Source organism: Rhinolophus hipposideros (assembly GCF_964194185.1).
Source record: "Rhinolophus hipposideros genome assembly, chromosome: 23".
Lineage (NCBI taxonomy): Eukaryota > Metazoa > Chordata > Mammalia > Chiroptera > Rhinolophidae > Rhinolophus > Rhinolophus hipposideros.
Window position 1 is genome coordinate 26348346 of NC_138069.1, and position 16935 is coordinate 26365280.

Below are 16935 nucleotides of genomic sequence, written 5' to 3' on the forward strand. Positions count from 1 at the left end.
CAGCCAGGCCCCGGGTCACCATCTCTCCCCGGGCAAGGAGAGTGCAGCCCGGTTCCCCTCCTTCAACCCGGGAACTCTTCCTTCTTCCACTTTCTCTACTTTGAACCCATCCCAGCAGAGTCCAGGAAGTAGCCAGGCGCCGGGGAATGGCGGCGATGGGACCCAATGGGGAACGCCAGCGGCGGCGGCGACCCCGCCCAGAGAGCAAATGCGGCCAATAGGGGCACGGAGGCGGGACTTCCGCTGTCCCGCGGAGGGCGGGGGCAGCGAACTGTTGTGGTGCGGAGCATTGGGCGGGCGGCGGCCGGGCGGCCCAGGGGCTGCCGCGGGACTCCTGGCGCAGCCGAGGGGCTGCAGGGGTGGGGCGGGCCGGACACTCCGCGGGGCCCGGGCGCCGCGGGTTCGAGGCCGGGCCCCGCGCGGGGAGGCCGCGCCACCCCGAGGGAGCTGCCCGGCGGCGAGTTTGCCCAGCAGCCGAAAGAAGGCGGGAGCCAGCGGGGGCCCTCGAAAGCCGCCGGCAACCCCGGCCTGAAGTCCCCGGGGAGCCGCCGCTTCCAGGGACGCCCTCCCGGACGCCCCTGCCGAAGGGTAACGGTTCTGGGCCGCCGGCAGAAGGCGCCTCGGGTGACCCCCGGCGGGGCCCTGCGAGCCGCCGGAGTCCACCCCGGGGCCTCGAGCGGGGAGGAAGGGGCTTCCCCGCGACGCGGCCGGAGCCGGAGGAGCCGGAGGAGCCGGAGCGGAGCGGGCCCTCCCGGGCGCGGGGCGGCGCGGCGCCTTGTCTGGGGACGGGCTCTGGGACCCTCGGGTCCGGGGTCTCAGCGACCCGCCCCGCGGGGAGTCCGGCCGCGGAGTGGCCTGCAGGTGACCGCTCCCCGAGGGGCTGGCCCGGGGCGGGGAGATGAACGGCTTTAGCACCGAGGAGGACAGCCGCGAAGGGCCCCCCGCCGCCCCGGCCGCTGCCCCGGGCTACGGCCAGAGCTGCTGCCTCATCGAGGACGGCGAGCGCTGCGTCCGGCCCGCGGGCAACGCCTCCTTCAGCAAGAGGGTGCAGAAGAGCATCTCGCAGAAGAAACTCAAGCTGGACATCGACAAGAGCGTGAGTGCGCCCACCCCCGCGGGGCTCCGGGCCCCCCCGCGCCGGGCCTCGCCACCCCCCAGCCGCTAGCCGAGGGCTGGGGCTCGGGGTTTCCGAGGCCGCTGCAGCGCGGGCGTGCCCCTCCGGGGTTCTGCCCAGAGCCGGGGGGCGTGGGCGGGGGACTCGAGGGTCCCTCCTGCCCGGGAGGACGCGCGGCAGCGCTTCGCTCGCTTTCCTGGCTTGGACCTTGAAGCAGGGCGAGGGGCTTCGTTGTGGCGGCCTACGGAGAAGCACGGACCGGGGAGGGGTGGGGGGGGACCGACGCTTCTCCACCTTCTCCTCCGCGGAACCCTGCTGTTCCTCCGGACGGGGAAACGTGGCCGGTACGTCCCTGGCTGCCCGCGGCCTCGGCTGGTGCAGACGGTCCCGGAGCGCTCTGCTTCGCAGGCAGCTGCGAGGACACGGGGTTTCCGAGGATGTGGCAGAAGTCAGGCCAAGACCCGGTCTTGGGAGGTGGTTCTGGCAGTGGAAGGCACTGGAAGGAAGAACATCCAGGGGCAGCTTCCGTAGACATGCGTGGGAGCTGGGGGGGGGGGGGTAATGTGAATAGACTTGCCCCGTGCTTTGTGCCTACCTATAGGAAAACTTTTCCTGTGTGATTTCACCTCTTCTAGTTAACAAGTCTAAAGATGTGCCTATTGTCAACCAATAGAGAACTTTTTGGTTTGGACATCTGTTGCTGCAGGCTTTAGGGGCCTGCCTCACAATTAGGAACTGGAAATGAATGAAGGGGGTGTTTAATATTCAGATAGACCAGCTAAGTAAGAGCTTAGGTCGTTAACATCCATTTTCTTTTAGAAAAATCTCTCCACGCAGGGGGGAAATCAGACATTGATCCTTAAACTGAAAGGAGTCCCGCTTTTCCATGTACAGAGTTTACAATTGAAACTGAAGCCCACATAGGGAGTGACAGTGCCAAAGTCACACAGCACCGAAACGTCTGGTTAATTTCTTAAACCCATTATCTAATTTCCAAGCCCCATACATAAACTTTATAAGTCTTTAATAAAAAATCTTCCCTGCCCTTCTTCCAGGCTCTTCCCTCCCATCCCCAATTTTTTTAAGTTGATTATAATACATTTGCAACTCTTGAAAGATGCTATTTTTAAGTAGTTGGGGGCTCTCTTACTGCAAATCTCGTATCAATGAATGAATGGATGGAATTTATCTGAAAGCAAACTGGCTAGACACTGAGGCGGTCCAGATGGGACATATGTTGAAGTGAAAGGCTTAAGTCTAAGACAGCAGTGAATTCATCCTCTTCAAAACATTGCCTACCTTCTGTGTAGGTTGTTGGGAGCCTTTACTTGAGCAGCTTACAATGATAATAATATTCAGTCCTTAAAAAAAGAAATGTCCAGTTCTTTTAAACCCTTGGATGTCATCACATCTGAACGACTGTGCTGCTGCAACTGGGGCTCCATTTCCCTAGTGACCCCACTGGAAAACCTGTGTTGAGCTGTGTTGATTGTTTCACACTCACTGTGTAGAAGAGAGACAGCCTAAGCCTGGCACTAGCGTTCCCCAAAGGTAATGCTTCTGAAGGAGTAGGGTTTCAAGGTGGAATCACTCACAATTTGTTTCAAGGTGGTGGTGTAGAGCCATTTTTTCTGAGAGGGATTCTGTTTCATTCTCACAGGCTTGGGCAGGAATTCAATTCTAAGTAAATGCTGTGTTACAAGAATTTTTAGCTGTTGTAGAAAATGAAACAGGAAAAATAAACACTAGAGCCTTTGCTACCACCCTCCTTCCTTCTCCCCTCCCAAAGGCCACTGAGCTCTGAAATGTCTGAAAACCAGTATGTACTTGAAAATGGTTCGGTGGAAATGACTGTTTATCTCGTAAGAGGGTCTAGCAGGGAACCTTTTTAAATAATAGTACCAAAAGTCCAACTGAGGCAGTTTACCTCATATTGTGTAGATATTGACAGTGTTCTGTGATTTATTAAGATAATACGTCCCTCCAATGGAACATATTTCAGCTTTATTCTGGTTAAAAGTGTAAGTTGAGAATAGAAGACAAATGTCGAGGGAGGAAAGGACATGCCAAGGATTAGAAGGCTTGGGTGACCTTGGCCAGGTTATTTCCCGACTCTGGGTAGCTTCAGTTTAATCCCTCTAGAAAATGAGATGGGGGCCAGGGAGGTGATTGCTAAATTCTCTTCCGTTTAGAATTCCATCATTCTAATGTCCTGAACTGAAATCTCCCAGCCACAGCTTTAGGAAATCACCTCTTCTGCGTGTTCTCCTACCAAATTTGTCACTATGAATTTGAGGAGCCGTTTAATCTCTCAGAGTTTACATGTGGAACTGGCTAACACAAGGACCAGCTTCCTATCAGGGAAGTAGCGTATGCTGTGAGTGTGCTCTCTTCCCTGATAAAAGCATGTCCGTAGTATACATATCAACTCGGTGGGATTCTTTGAGACAGTGACACGTGCTATGTCTGAAAGTCCTTTGGCAGAGTTGAATCTGGCAAAGCTGTCCCAATTTGTAACATATATAAATGGTGACTTTTATTGGCCTAAGCTGCTTTTAGATACAAGGTATGCCAATGTGGACACCACAGCGTTTACTGAGTTCCTGCTGTCCATAAGACACCAGCACCACAGTGTAAAAACGACTCACTCATCCAGCCACGTGAGAGTGATAATTCTTCCGATAAAAAGCAGTTTTCATTACTTTCTCCATGAAAAGGCCTGAAATAATTGATGCTGGTTTCCTATCAGCCAGCTTTTATCTTTAAGAATTTAAGGAATAAACTCAAATTCAGAAGTCTCTCAAGAACAGAGGTGCAACATCTGTTTCAGTGACAACAGCCCCGTCATTTACACAGGCATTCGGTTTCTGTTAGGTGATCAGTTGGTTCCTCCAGCCAACCCTGATACCGACATTCTCAAATAAAAACATATTCTTCAGTCTCAGCTACTGTCGCTGCCTTCACTTACGCTGCTGCCTCCAACCTATAAGAAAATCAGCCCTAGTATCCAGGTTCTTCTAGGTGGTTCCACCTTGTGAGAACTTCTATATCTCTCTTCACTTCTCTTTGTGGATCAGATGTGAGGTAATGCAAGAATTAGAACATGATACACAGAAATAAAATATTTCAGACAGTTGTCATCCTACGATACTACCTGTTGTCAATTTAAAAATAGTGTGTCCTATCTAGCCTTACCACAGACCATTTCCTGCTTTTCTCCTCCCTGGGGCAATGCATTCCCGCCCACTGTAAGTTCCTAACTCCTACATGTCTGAAAATGTCATGTCACTCCTTGCTTCAAAAGCCTTGGGGGGGCTCTGTCTTATCTAAAGGAAAGTCAAGGTCAAAGCTATTCTGATATGGACCCCCCCCCACCACCACCACCCAAATTTCTCCTTATTCTCCTACCTGGTTAGTCGCCTCCACTGTCCACCGGACACTGTCCACCCTGGACCTCCTACTCACACCTGTCATCCTCCCTCTACAATGCTTTCTGTCTACCTACAAATCTTCCCGTCTAGTCAGCGACCTCTACCCTGTCTCCACTGAATCCAGACTCTTGTCTTTCCGTGGGGACTTGGTGTCCAGTGAGACGTTCATGTTGTGTTGTCTTGTGGGTGTCGTGCTCTGCAACTCAGTAGCAAACGTCTGGAAATGACGGCCACTCAGTTCTCCCCTCTGTCTCTCCAATGCCTTGTAAAGGAGAGGGGCCCATTAACTTGACAGATACCTGTAGCTGTGTCCATGGAAATGACAACTCTAACATAATTTGCTTCCCATCAGGTCAGGCACCTGTATATCTGCGATTTCCACAAAAATTTCATCCAGAGTGTACGAAATAAAAGGAAGAGGAAGACAAGTGACGATGGTGGAGATTCTCCTGAGCATGACACTGACATTCCTGAGGTAACTGTCCACAAAAATCAGCTGAAGAAAGCTGGGAGAGCGGATTCTAATCTGATCCTTACCTCCGGCCCGCGTTTTGTGCTAAGAAGTCATTTCAGTCCCTTTGTTTGGCTGTTTATTTGAAAAGTGAATTACAAAATAGGAGTAATACCAAATCTGAGAGCTGAAAGCTTAGAAATCAACTGGTCTGACTGCCCCACTATTGTACAGACAAACACAGAGACCCAATGTCACACATACGGCTTGGGGGGCTCCAGTCCAGTTCCCTCTTCAGTAGTCCATGCAGCCTTTCTGTAAGAATAACCCTAACAAATACTTAAATACAATCATGATGTCAAATTGTTCAAAACTTTGGTTTTGTCTTTGAAGTTTGAGACGGAGTTTGTATGGTTTGGGAGAAGTCACTTCCCCTGTTTTCTGGTCTGCAAAGTGAAGGTGTAAGTTGTCGGTTCTACCAGCTCTGATCTTCTATCACTGCCTCATTCCTAGTTCAGGCTTGTTCCCAAGGATCCATTCCAAAGTCAATGTTACTGGACCACGGGCTCTCAACCCTGGCACTACTGGCCCTTGGGGCCAGATGACTTTGAGTTCTGGCTGCTGTCCTGTGCATTGTAGGATGTTGAGCAGCTTCCTGGATCCAACCCACTAGATGCCAGTCACACCACCCCAAGTCGTGACAATCAAAAAAATGTCTCCACACATGCCAGGTGTCCTCTGAGGGGCAAAATCGTCCCATGTTGAGAACCACGACACCGGACGACAAGACCTAGGGTCTCAAAGCAGAAGGCCGCCTTTCATCAAGATGCCGGTGTCTATTAAGCAAGGTCTAGGAAGGAATATTGGTTCCTTTCTATTTAAATTGTTTTCACTTAAGACTCAGCAAAGAAAGACCGTTTATAGTATACACTGAGTATTTGACACATGAATATTTCATAAGACAACTGCCTGCTTGTTAGCACTCAAAGTGAAAATGATTGTAGGAATAGAAAGAGTAGGTGGGCCTTTGTCTGCAGATGTGGAGGAAACCTTTGAAAATACAATCCTTTCCCTCTGCGCCCCCCACCCCCACCCCGTGTCCCCTTTTCTAGCATTGGTTAATGTATCTTTGTATTGCCTTTAGTGTTATTATTTTATAAAGAAATGTATATATTTAATTTCTAAATGCAGCCCCTCTCTCCCCAAAAAACAGTAAAGAAAGACAGAAAGGAAAAGGTTTGAGGAATGTTTTAAAAAGAATGAAGGACTTTGGTCCCTCATATTGATCATTCATTTTGTTTTTAAGTGCTCTCCACCTGCCTGAAGCAAGAACATCTCTTTTAGAGGCAGGTAAAAGCAGCCCAACTTTCTGGGCCTTCAATGTTTCATGACTGTGCAGCTTTCCTCTCTTCCTGTGTTAGAAGGAAAAGGGAGGGGTCCTTTCCCCTCTTATGTCCAGTCATCTGCAGAAACCCCAACCCTAACTGGTTTTGTACACTTGTCACAGTAGCTTTTGAGCTTTCCCTGGAGGGTTGCTACGGATTCTAATCCCTAAGGCTGAGCCTAGGAAAGAACTATTTGAGAATAACAGTACTTCCCACTATGTTTCACACCCCTCTATCGAGTCTGCTGCCAAACTCTGGTCCATCTTCCTCCAGGATGTCTGTCTGGTTTTACCTTTGCTCTCCATGCTTGGTGTTCCCTTCTAGCATCGTCACCCCTCCAAAGCTCCACGTCATCATGTCGCTTCTGGTTCATCACTACAGCATCTCCTTCTGGCCCCCTCCCCATCAGTTGTCCCTACAAACCACAAGATCCATCTTCCTGAAACCTCACCTTCCACCATCTGTGATAGCTCCTTCTGCTCTTCCAGACATGCTGTAATCTAGTCTCACCTGTGAAATCCATCAGGATAACTTCTGACCCCCTCACCCATTTATTCATCTCCTGGCTTTCTTTGTTTATGATTTTCTCCCTTATTCCCTATTGTTTCTCTGTTTCTCACTGCCTTTCTAAACCGTACCTCTCCTTAGCCTACTTCACTGCCTCCATTAGCCTTCTGGGACCACCCCTCCCCAGCCAGGACTCTTTGTCCACTGTTATTTTTGTCCTCCCAGCCAGTTAGTAGTCCTCAATGGACTATTTCTAAGACTTCTTTGTAGTCCTCTCCATCCCCACCCCTACCTAGTATAGTGCTAGGCACATAGTGGGTTCTCAGTGAGTCATGGCTGGTCAGGTGATGGATAATGTATTTCTCCTCTTCTCTCCAGGTTGATCTGTTCCAGCTGCAGGTGAACACTCTACGACGTTATAAACGACACTACAAATTGCAGACCAGACCAGGCTTCAATAAGGCCCAGTTAGCAGAAGTAGGTAGACGAAATTGCATTCTGAAAAGAGAGAGCCAGCATTGTGCTTCTGATGGTGACCTTGATTCTCCCTATTGCTGTGTGTGCCTGTCGACCACAATCCCCTTCATAGGCCTGGAAGCAGCTCTCTGTTTCCTCTGTTTCACAGTTTAGAATCCCTCAGCTTTAGACCTGGGAAGGCTCTGTTTCCATAAAATAAACCGTGGCGCAGGGAGAGGGAAGGACTTGCTTAAAATCACACAATGTGCTGGTAGCAGAATTGAGCCCAGAGTTTCAGGACTCCTAATTAGACTCTGTTATTTGTTTGTTTATTTAAATCTTGTTTTGCACAATTCTTTATAGATATGTTCCTTTCTTCATAGTATGTGTGTCAGACTTACCATCCCAAAAACCTTTGTAAGAGATACTTTTCTTTCTTTGGTTTTTTTCCCTTTGATTTCTTCTACTCTCATGTTGGTAATGGAGGTATTTATTATAATGAATGGAGCCCAAGAAAGTTTTCTCCTGCCCTGAGTTCTTAACACAGTTTGGAGGTAGGGAATTGCTCCATTGGCCATTATTTTAATATACTGACCACCTGGCTGGATACTTCTGTCCTGTTGGTATTTGTATGGGTACTCGCTCATCCTTCTTAACATGTTTTTCTGCCTATTATAGAAAATTTGGGAAATGGAGAAAAGAAAAATACAATCCTACCATCCAGAAATAACCACTCTGTAGTTCTAATTCTCTGACTCTTTTTATCTGTCCTGGTCACTCACTCCATCCAGAGATTTCCTTAAAGGCTCACAACCCCACTGATTTTTGGTCTTTCCTTTAGAGATTTCTTGCTGATCTATTATTTTTTCTTAAACTCCTTCACCAGCATCCAGTTAAAACTTACGAGTACATAAGCCTTTCCCACTTTAAGATGACATTACCCATTTGCCAGTATGCACCCCTGATGGAAGGGACAGGATGAGATGGGGCAAGAGGTGACATGCGTTCTTAGGACTTGTAGAATGAAGCAAAGTTATCAGGAATACAGAGTGAATGGTGAATTTTTCTTCAAATCTGATGTCTTTCAAGATGAATTCTTGGGTCACATACTTATATCTGTTTGATTGGCTATCCATTTGACATAATTTCTAAAAAGACTTTTTTACCCAGTTCTGGGGCCTGAGAGCTGGCCAACCAGAGCAGTCCCAGTCTCTTCCTCCATGGGGATAACCTTGAGATCATGGCATGATGGACAGCTTGCTGCCACAGAAACAGAACTGCACCTTCTATTTGTTGTGGGAGGTGTTGTGGGTTAAAGTCCTGCTTTTGGAAGCCTGGAAAGCAAACCACCTAGACCCCAGGGAATCTAAGAACAATCTGAGCTCTTACCATGGCAGGGACTTCAGCAGTGGTCATAATCCCTGCATGTCTCCGGCAACAGCTTCCTACTTCCTCTTTTGCCCAATTTAGAATCTGTGGTCCTGATTTATGCATGTTGTTCTGTTTTTTCCCCCCTGTAGACTGTCAGTCGACACTTCAGGAACATACCTGTGAACGAAAAAGAGACCCTCGCCTACTTCATCTACATGGTGAAGAGTAACAAGAGTAGACTGGACCAGAAATCCGAGGGTGGCAAGCAGCTTGAGTGAAGATGAAGCATAATACCTAATGCACAGGTGATATCTGCTACATTTAAGCCCATAGAGACTTTTAAGTTTTATTGTAAATAAAAAAGTTTGAATCATAAATACTGTAAATCTCTTTGGTCAGGAGGATTATGTTCTCCTGATTCAGCATGTATATACAAAGACTTTCTTTTAAGGCAACTACTGGGCTGAAAAAACAAGATCATAAAAAGAATTAAAGAAAACTATGTATTGCAGCATTTAAGAAAACATCAAGTCAGTTCTACTGGAAGTGTGGGATAACAAATATTTTGGTAGTCACCTTATAATCCCACACTGCCACGTGTGAGATGTCACCCTGGAATAGCAGCAGGGTACAGCCGACGGTGGAGGTGCATGAGCACACCCAGGTGTGCTGGGACGTAATGCCCCTCCTCCTACAAAGCTTTGTCATTTATCAGAAAATCAGTTTGACCCTGGTCCCCTTCACTGGCCCTGTGCCATGCACACAGTAGGCATTCAATCAGTATCTGTTGGCTAATTGGGCTGTGACTAACAGTGCCAGCCTTGTAACATCTGCTTCACACCTCTCGTGAACGAGACCTCTGCCATGTCTGTGGTCCGCCACTTAAATTCTAGAGTATGGGGGAAATCCTGATGCACAACAAAAGGTTTCAGATCCAGTGAGGATTCAGGGCAATCGCATGTGCCAAGCTGTCTTTGTGGAGGTTCCAGAAACATGGATGCGACCTGTAAGAAGCAGCCCTTTGCACACCCCTCTGTGCTTCATTCTTTGTGGTAAAGTTAGGCACTGTGACTTCAGCCATTCTCCTGGGCCATCAATTCTTTGGCAAACGGAGATACTTAGTGGTGTGGAGCTGTGTTTTCAGAAGTACTAATCCTTAGTTCACAACCACCAAGGAAGCTGCCAGGGGCCATGTGACTCCGGCTCAGCATCCAGCTCAGGGTAGACAGTCTGATGGGCCTTCGTACCCTGGGCTCCAAGATCAGCAGCAAATCATAGTTTTGAGCGACAAAGGGCAGTGCGATCTGATGCTCGTTTTTGAGAGCAATTTGCCTCCCTTTTAGGGGGAAAGATTGCTAACGTGATTTTCTTTTTAAGTATTAATAATTACCTGATATTTTTACGTTCAAAAACTCCATTTCCTCGATCTAATTATATCACAGCCAAAGCATCCTTTGAAAACAAAGCTTTATATCGAAAAGTCTACTTTTCCAAATTTTTCTAATCAGTGTGTTGGGGGGCAGAAGGTATTGGGTAAGGAATGGGAGAAAAGGGAAGGAAAGGATTTGGAATGCCAATTTCTGACCCTCTTGACATAATACTGTGGTCAAAAGTATCGTTTTCTTACTCAGTTTTAATTCTGAGTTCTTAAGCCTTAAATACTAAAAGGAGCCGTGGACAGCCTGGCCTTGGCAGAGTTTTAATGTCTCCTACATGGCTTAATCTGAGCATCAACACAGAGAATTCAGAACGAAAATCCGCACTGAGCAAGGTGGTGGATTCATGTCTGTGGAGCAGAGTGCCCTGATTTCTGTGGCTTGGGGACAGGGCCACCATTCTCAACAAAACGCAGTGTGTTCCATTTCAGCACAGCTTTCGCCGGTGTTCGAAATGCATGTCTAGCAGATTGCATCCTTTTTACACATGTGTAGATGAATGTACATAGAATATACTCTAGGCTACGAGGGGGTCTTATTTTAATACACCTGGCTGTGGATGGCATGTCAGGGTGCTGAATGTTTAGTAATTCAGATCCTGATGTAGTCAGGTTTCTGACTACTTACAGCTGATGTTGATGTATATGTAAGCAGCAAGACGGCTCAGAGGTGTGTGGATTATCTAGGTTTTTTTCCCTGAGAAGCTGAATTAGAAAATAGAAAGGCTTTGAAGGCATCAGACACCAAGCCCCTTTTGTCAGGGGATGTGTTTTCTCATCAGGCTGGAGTTTGGGGGCAATTGGGGCCTGTAGGTTAAGGGATTCATTGGTAACCTGCTTTCTGGAAATGTCCCTATCTTATTGAGTTAGAGGGTGTATTTTTCTGATGTTTAAACCAAAATTATGGATGTGTACGTCATGTCACTATTTTTCTAACAGTAAATCTGTTTTCCCACTTGAGAGAGACAGCAGTACAAGATATATTCTGTACAAGAATATGGTGTTAGGATCCATCTGTTCAAGTGTGTCTGTAAGAATGCTTTTGTTCCAAAGAGAAGCCTGGGGCAACTTTCCACCTCCAGCCAGGTGCTGTGCGCACTTGACTCCCATGCCATCGTCTTTCCTCTAAAGGGAGTTACCTTTGGAAAGTGGAGGTGTGGGTCTCTTTTCCACTTTTGAAAACACGTCAGGTGAGAGAAAAGACAAAGCTATCTGAACTTACATTTCTCTTGTGTGCAGAAATCTGTTCTTTCATCAAACCACTAAACCACTTGCCTTAGTCTCTTCTGCAGTTTCCCATGGCTTAATCTGTAGGCAGGAGATTTCTGCCTGCCTGTTAGAAATGGCCGGGCCCTCCAAAGCAACTAGGTCTGGCTTCAGGGGGCAGTGGGGTTTGGGGCAAGCAGTGTTCATCTTGACTGCCTGCATTTTTACGCCGCCTGCCAAGGACTCTTCGTTTCTCTCCACCTGTAACATTGCAGCATTGCCTTCTCTCCTCTCGGTGCTCCTGGGCATAACTGGAATTTGAAATAGAACTGGCACTGCCTTCTTAAAGAGCATGGTTCCTGCCTCAGTTCGGGCCTGGTATGGTTTTCTCATATGCCCTGAAGGATATCACATGGAAATGTCAATATCCTGCCATTCATGTTGCTCCATTTTAAGGTTTTTAAAAAACAAATGGACAAACTTCTTATTTCAATGAACAAACTCTTAGGTTGGCAACAGCACATGAAAAAGATCATAACTGAATCCTATGAAAGATTGAAACCAAAGGATTCAAGACCAGTGTTGTAAAATGAAGAGGAATTTCACTTATGTGTTACAGCCGCCAAGCTGTTAGATGTTCCTGTCAAAGCTAAATATTCACTGCTAGCCTTCCAGAGAACAGATATTAATAATTGTTTGCAGCTGGAATGTTGCATCCTCCCCTGGCATTTCAGCTGTTTATTATGTGGCATTTTTGGTTAATATCCTACAGGACAAGTGCCTGGAGGAAGGGAGAAGTCAGGAGAGGAAGCTTACTCTGGGGGCCTCGCCTATTGAAATAAGCTGTCCCGACCCAGAGTGATCGCTTCATGGAAATCATCTGAAGGCTCTCAGTCATTATAATGACAAGCTTCAGAAGTTGGGAAAGGGCCTTTAACTCATCCAGTCCAGTCTCCCCATAGGTGCTGACATTCTGCCTCCAACCATCCCCCCAAGGGTTTGAGCAGTGTGGGCTTAAACACCTCTGAGGACAGAGAACTCACTACCTCCTGGGGGTATCTGGTTCTATCTTTGTAAACTTCTGGCTTTTTCTGCGTTCTCTGTAACTTCCACCCGAGTCTCTGCCCACATGGAACAAGTTGCTCATCCTGGCCAAGGACCCAATTACTGGCGCTGTCCCCCGGCATAGCAATTGTCGGTTGAAAAGGAGCAGCTAGCAAATAGACATGTTGGCGTCCTGATTGCCCAGCCCCCTGAGTATTGGTGCATTCAGTTCCGTGTTAGAGAATATGGAGGAAACCCCATCAGCCTGGTTCTTGCTGAAGCTGATGGAGAGAGTCGGGGGCGGCAGGGATGCTATTAGCTAAAAACAAACAAACAAGACATAAGACAGAGGAGGCCTTAGTTCCGTGCTTGTTCCACAAAAACTAATGCTCACATCACTTAGGAAACACTTTTGCTAGAAAATTTTAGAACATTGCTCTGTGTGGAGTTTAAAGTTTCCATAGCTGCTGAGGGCTTATACCTTAAGATTCCTGCAAAAGTACTTCACATATTTTTACTAAGAAAACAGAGCTTAGGAACGTGGGGGGACCACATCTCTCAGTGTCAGACAAGTGCCATATTTTCAAGCTATAAAGTTACTATTATCCAATTCATTCTTAGGGGAATGAGATGGGGAAACAAATTCAAAAACAACTTACCCGGGTCCAGGCATTACCTGGACTAACCTGTCACCTTTGGGACCTGTCCAGTGCTCCTCTCCCTTTCTGACTTGCAGCACGACTCTTATCCAGTGTAAAGTGAGTTGCCCTCAGATTCTTAAGACCTTGCAACTGAGCAAAGGATCCCAAGACCAACCTGCAGAACTCAAGGTTGAATGAATTATTAGAAAAGCAGTCATTTGAGTTTTGCAAAATGAATGGGAGGGGTGAACAGAACTAGCGTATAATTTAAGACCAGGGTTCAAAGTCCTAGAGGAAGATGTAGTGTTCTCCTAGAATCTAAAGTCTCTTGAAATGGCCTTGCTCTGTGATCTGTTGGTCAGACTCCTGTCTTTCAGGTGGTCCTTGGAGCTTGTGTGATTCAGTTGGCCCTGACTCGGATAGACATAGTTAGTTCTGTGGTCTCGTGATTCGCAGTCTCCCAGCCCCTGTTACTGAGCTAGGCAGTTGACCTGCAGGACAGGTGAGCTCTCAGTCATGCCCTGGGAAGCATGGTGCTTTAGGGGTGCCTTTTTATTCCTTTCGTTTTATTACAGACTGTTTCCAAGTTTATGGTTAGGAAGAATAAAGGTGATCTGATGTTTTCAGGTGGGATCCAAACTGGGGCAAGGTGGGACCTTTTCTTAAGGTAGAAATGTCTACAATCAGTTGCTTCATCTAGCCTGCATCTTAAAACACAAACCCTTTGGTTGCTGTCACTGAATGAACACATCTTTGCCAATGACAGGGTTGTACAGGACCCCTGTCTCATATTTCTATTACCCGTTATGCCCATCAGAGTGTTTTTTGGGGGGGGTGGATTTCTTTTCTTTGTTTTCCATTTTGTAACTGCCTTATTGAAAAGCAAGTGCCCTTCCATTCCAGGCCTCCTCATAGTGTACATGTTTCCTGCCAAACTTGGGGGATCATTTGTATTTTAATTTTGTAATCTATGGCTCTGTACTGTTGAAAGGCTCTCAATTCTGTGGGGTCTCCTTAGTAATGTATGTGACTTTTCATGTTGCAATATCACACAGATGAGATGGCCCGACTTTCGCTCTTAATAAATGATCTGAATGAGTAACAAGACACTGTTGTTCTCTTTGAATGTCCACGTGGAATTGGGGTGCTTTCACTTTCTCATTTGGCCCGTCAGTGTGTAGTACAGCGATTGATGACTGCGATCTTTCCTCCTGGCTCCAAGTCCTTGAACTAGCTAGCTCCTTTCTTGCCCATTCAACCCCAGTGCACACCGAGTGAGTTTTGGTCACAGACGTCTGGGCCCTGGTTCTAGTTCCGCTCCCACTCACTCACATGGAAAGAGACAGACTGGGTTCAGATGGCCTCAGTCTGCAGCCTGAATGCTGTATAGCATAGCAGACACCCTGGGGAAATCGCTTCACTCTGGGTCTTCAGTTATCGATCTATAAAATGAGAGCCGTAAGTAAAACAGATGGAGAATTGCACATTGAAATGATTTCAGTGGGCGTGCGCAAACTGGAAAACTCAGGTCCCTTCTAAGAGCAGCCGCTACTCAGCTCCAGCCTGTTGCTGTCATGTGGGAATGCCAGCTCTGTGTGACCAGTTCTTGCAATTCAACAAGAGAAGCTGGAAATAGGGACCTTTATGTAAATATCCCAATGTTTAAATGTCTCAACAATTTATTTTTAACAGGGTAGGACTGGTGTTTCTTCAACTACATAGAGGCTTGATATTTCAAGTTGGTCCATCAGCTGAGTGTTTATTAGAAATCTGGCCCCTCACCTGCCCATCCATCTACTGAATCAGAATCTACATTTTAACAAAGTCCCCAGACAAGATGAGGTTATCTGACTCAGCTTTATTGTGGAAGTCCGAGAGGCCCCCTGGGATGAAGCCCCTTGCCCAGCCAAGCCTCCGGCTCAGGTCTTTTACTTCAAATCAGTCACTAAGTGCCACTTTAGTACACCAGCAGAATGAAAGGTAAGAAATGCAATCCGTATTTTTTTGTATCATATTAACTAGAAGTCATGTATGCTAGCTCTCAAACTATAAACAGCACTACAATGTACAGTGCCTTTCCTCCTCCCCACCCTCACTCTCTGCCATTCCACTCCCTTGTCAATAGGGTGGAGAGTGACTTTTCAGGGGACACTTGGGGGCAAGGAGGATAGGGCTCTCCCTGGGGTTAATGATGGATTGTTCCTGGAGGGTGCCATCTTGTAGAGGACCCCTGGGTTGGTTTCCTTCAGAAAGCAGAGGGAGTTCCAGTTTTCATAGCATGTTGCCTCTTCATTTGAGGTATACCCTAAGAAGTTCCTTCCACTCCTCTGCCTGCTGCCCTCTCATTCTTTTATATCTAACAGCCGAGGGCTTCCTGCTGTCCTCTAACCCCTCACACTGAGCCTCAGAGGTGCTTCGTCCCCAAGCTTCTCCCGAACTGGCTGCTGTCCACTGCTGACATCAACCTTTAAGGATCCACAGGCATCGATTGTGCTGGAACAATGAAGCCACATCTTAACGTACCATTAGAAGAGAAGTTTCAGTGGGAACCAGATACCCTTTCTTCAAAATAGACCTTTACAATAATGACTGTCAAATCATTTGAAAGTGTGGCACTTGCTACCCTCACCCCATCAGAATCTCCTAAAATCTCGGTTACAATGCCACTTCCTGGGCTCCCATCCCAGAGTCTCAGAATGAAAAGCTCAGAGGCTGAATGCCAGCAGTGCAAATTGAATTTCCCTGGGTAAGACTCAAGCCCAAAAAGTTGAGAAGCACTAATTTGATCCAAAGGTTTCCCAGTCCAACAGCTTCAACCTCATCTGGATACTGGTTAAAAGTTCCCCGTGAGACCAGCTGCATGAGAATCTCAAGGAGGTCTCAGGATGCTATTTGTACAAAATCTCCTGGGGAATCTCTATGCACATTGAAGTGTAGGGGCAATGAGTGCAAGCCACCAAGACCTAGGGAGGGAAAATAGCTCTGTTCGACCTCAAACAGCTCAGAAGTGTTACAGCCTGAGCAAACACAGTGACATGCACTGACACAGCGATACTCTTCAGTCACATCGTTCAAGTGGATGATCTTCAGTCTGCATAAAACCAGGATGAAAAGAATCTTCAGTTCCTAGCACCCTGCCTGGTGTGTAGGAGGACACAGTTCATGTCTGAATTGAAGCTTCCGTTTACTTAACGGTTACTTAGTTTATAAGGATCTTTCACATCCAGAAATAATAATAGCTATAAATGCAGCATGCATGCCAGACAACATGCTACTAGTGTTCCATTTTTGCTTCTTACTACAATCATAAAGTAGGAACTGTTATTAACTCCATCTTACAGAGGTGTAAATGCAGAGAGGCTGAGAAACTTGCCCAATAATGAGAGCCTGAAGCACTGCCAGGATTGGGTCATCTGGTCGCAGGGACACTTGTCAACCCCTCTGTCAAAGAATTCAGGAATGTCACGCTTTGAAGCCGTGCAGCCACAACAGTTACCCTTGTCCCCATCAACTGGATTTACTGAACTTTAATGAGGGATTCCTAGAAGTCACTATGGCTCTGGGTAGGAAATTTAATAGGGTTTATTGGAGGTTAACAAGGCACATCCAACTTTCCAGCCAGGTTTTAACTTAGCAGAGCTGAGCAGAGGTTAACAAGCCCAGGAGGTGTAAAGGCACCTGCGTGATTTAATGGGGTTAATGAAACTGTCAGAGGTTGGCTGAGAGGGACAGAGCTGGAGCACGCCCCTGTTAACGAGTCAATCTGGTCGAGGTCAACAGACATTTATTAAATAGCTGAAACCTGCACTGTCCTGCCCTGGGCACCACAAAAGGTAGCGAATAAGAGAAGGCCACCATCAATGTGCCAATCCTGGTCAGTCCTGGCTGGTGGGA

General features: G+C 47.2%; 1 protein-coding gene across 1 annotated transcript; it reads left to right on the plus strand.

Annotated features, from left to right (window-relative positions):
- The first annotated feature begins 716 nt into the window (after nucleotides 1-716).
- Nucleotides 717-14145, plus strand: SAP30L (SAP30 like). The gene is made up of 4 exons (XM_081034768.1): nucleotides 717-1096; nucleotides 4898-5020; nucleotides 7267-7365; nucleotides 8865-14145. Exons 1-4 carry the CDS (start codon nucleotides 899-901, stop codon nucleotides 8991-8993), a joined length of 549 nt encoding a protein of 182 aa, XP_080890894.1. The 5' UTR covers nucleotides 717-898; the 3' UTR covers nucleotides 8994-14145.
- The last annotated feature ends 2790 nt before the right edge of the window (nucleotides 14146-16935 follow it).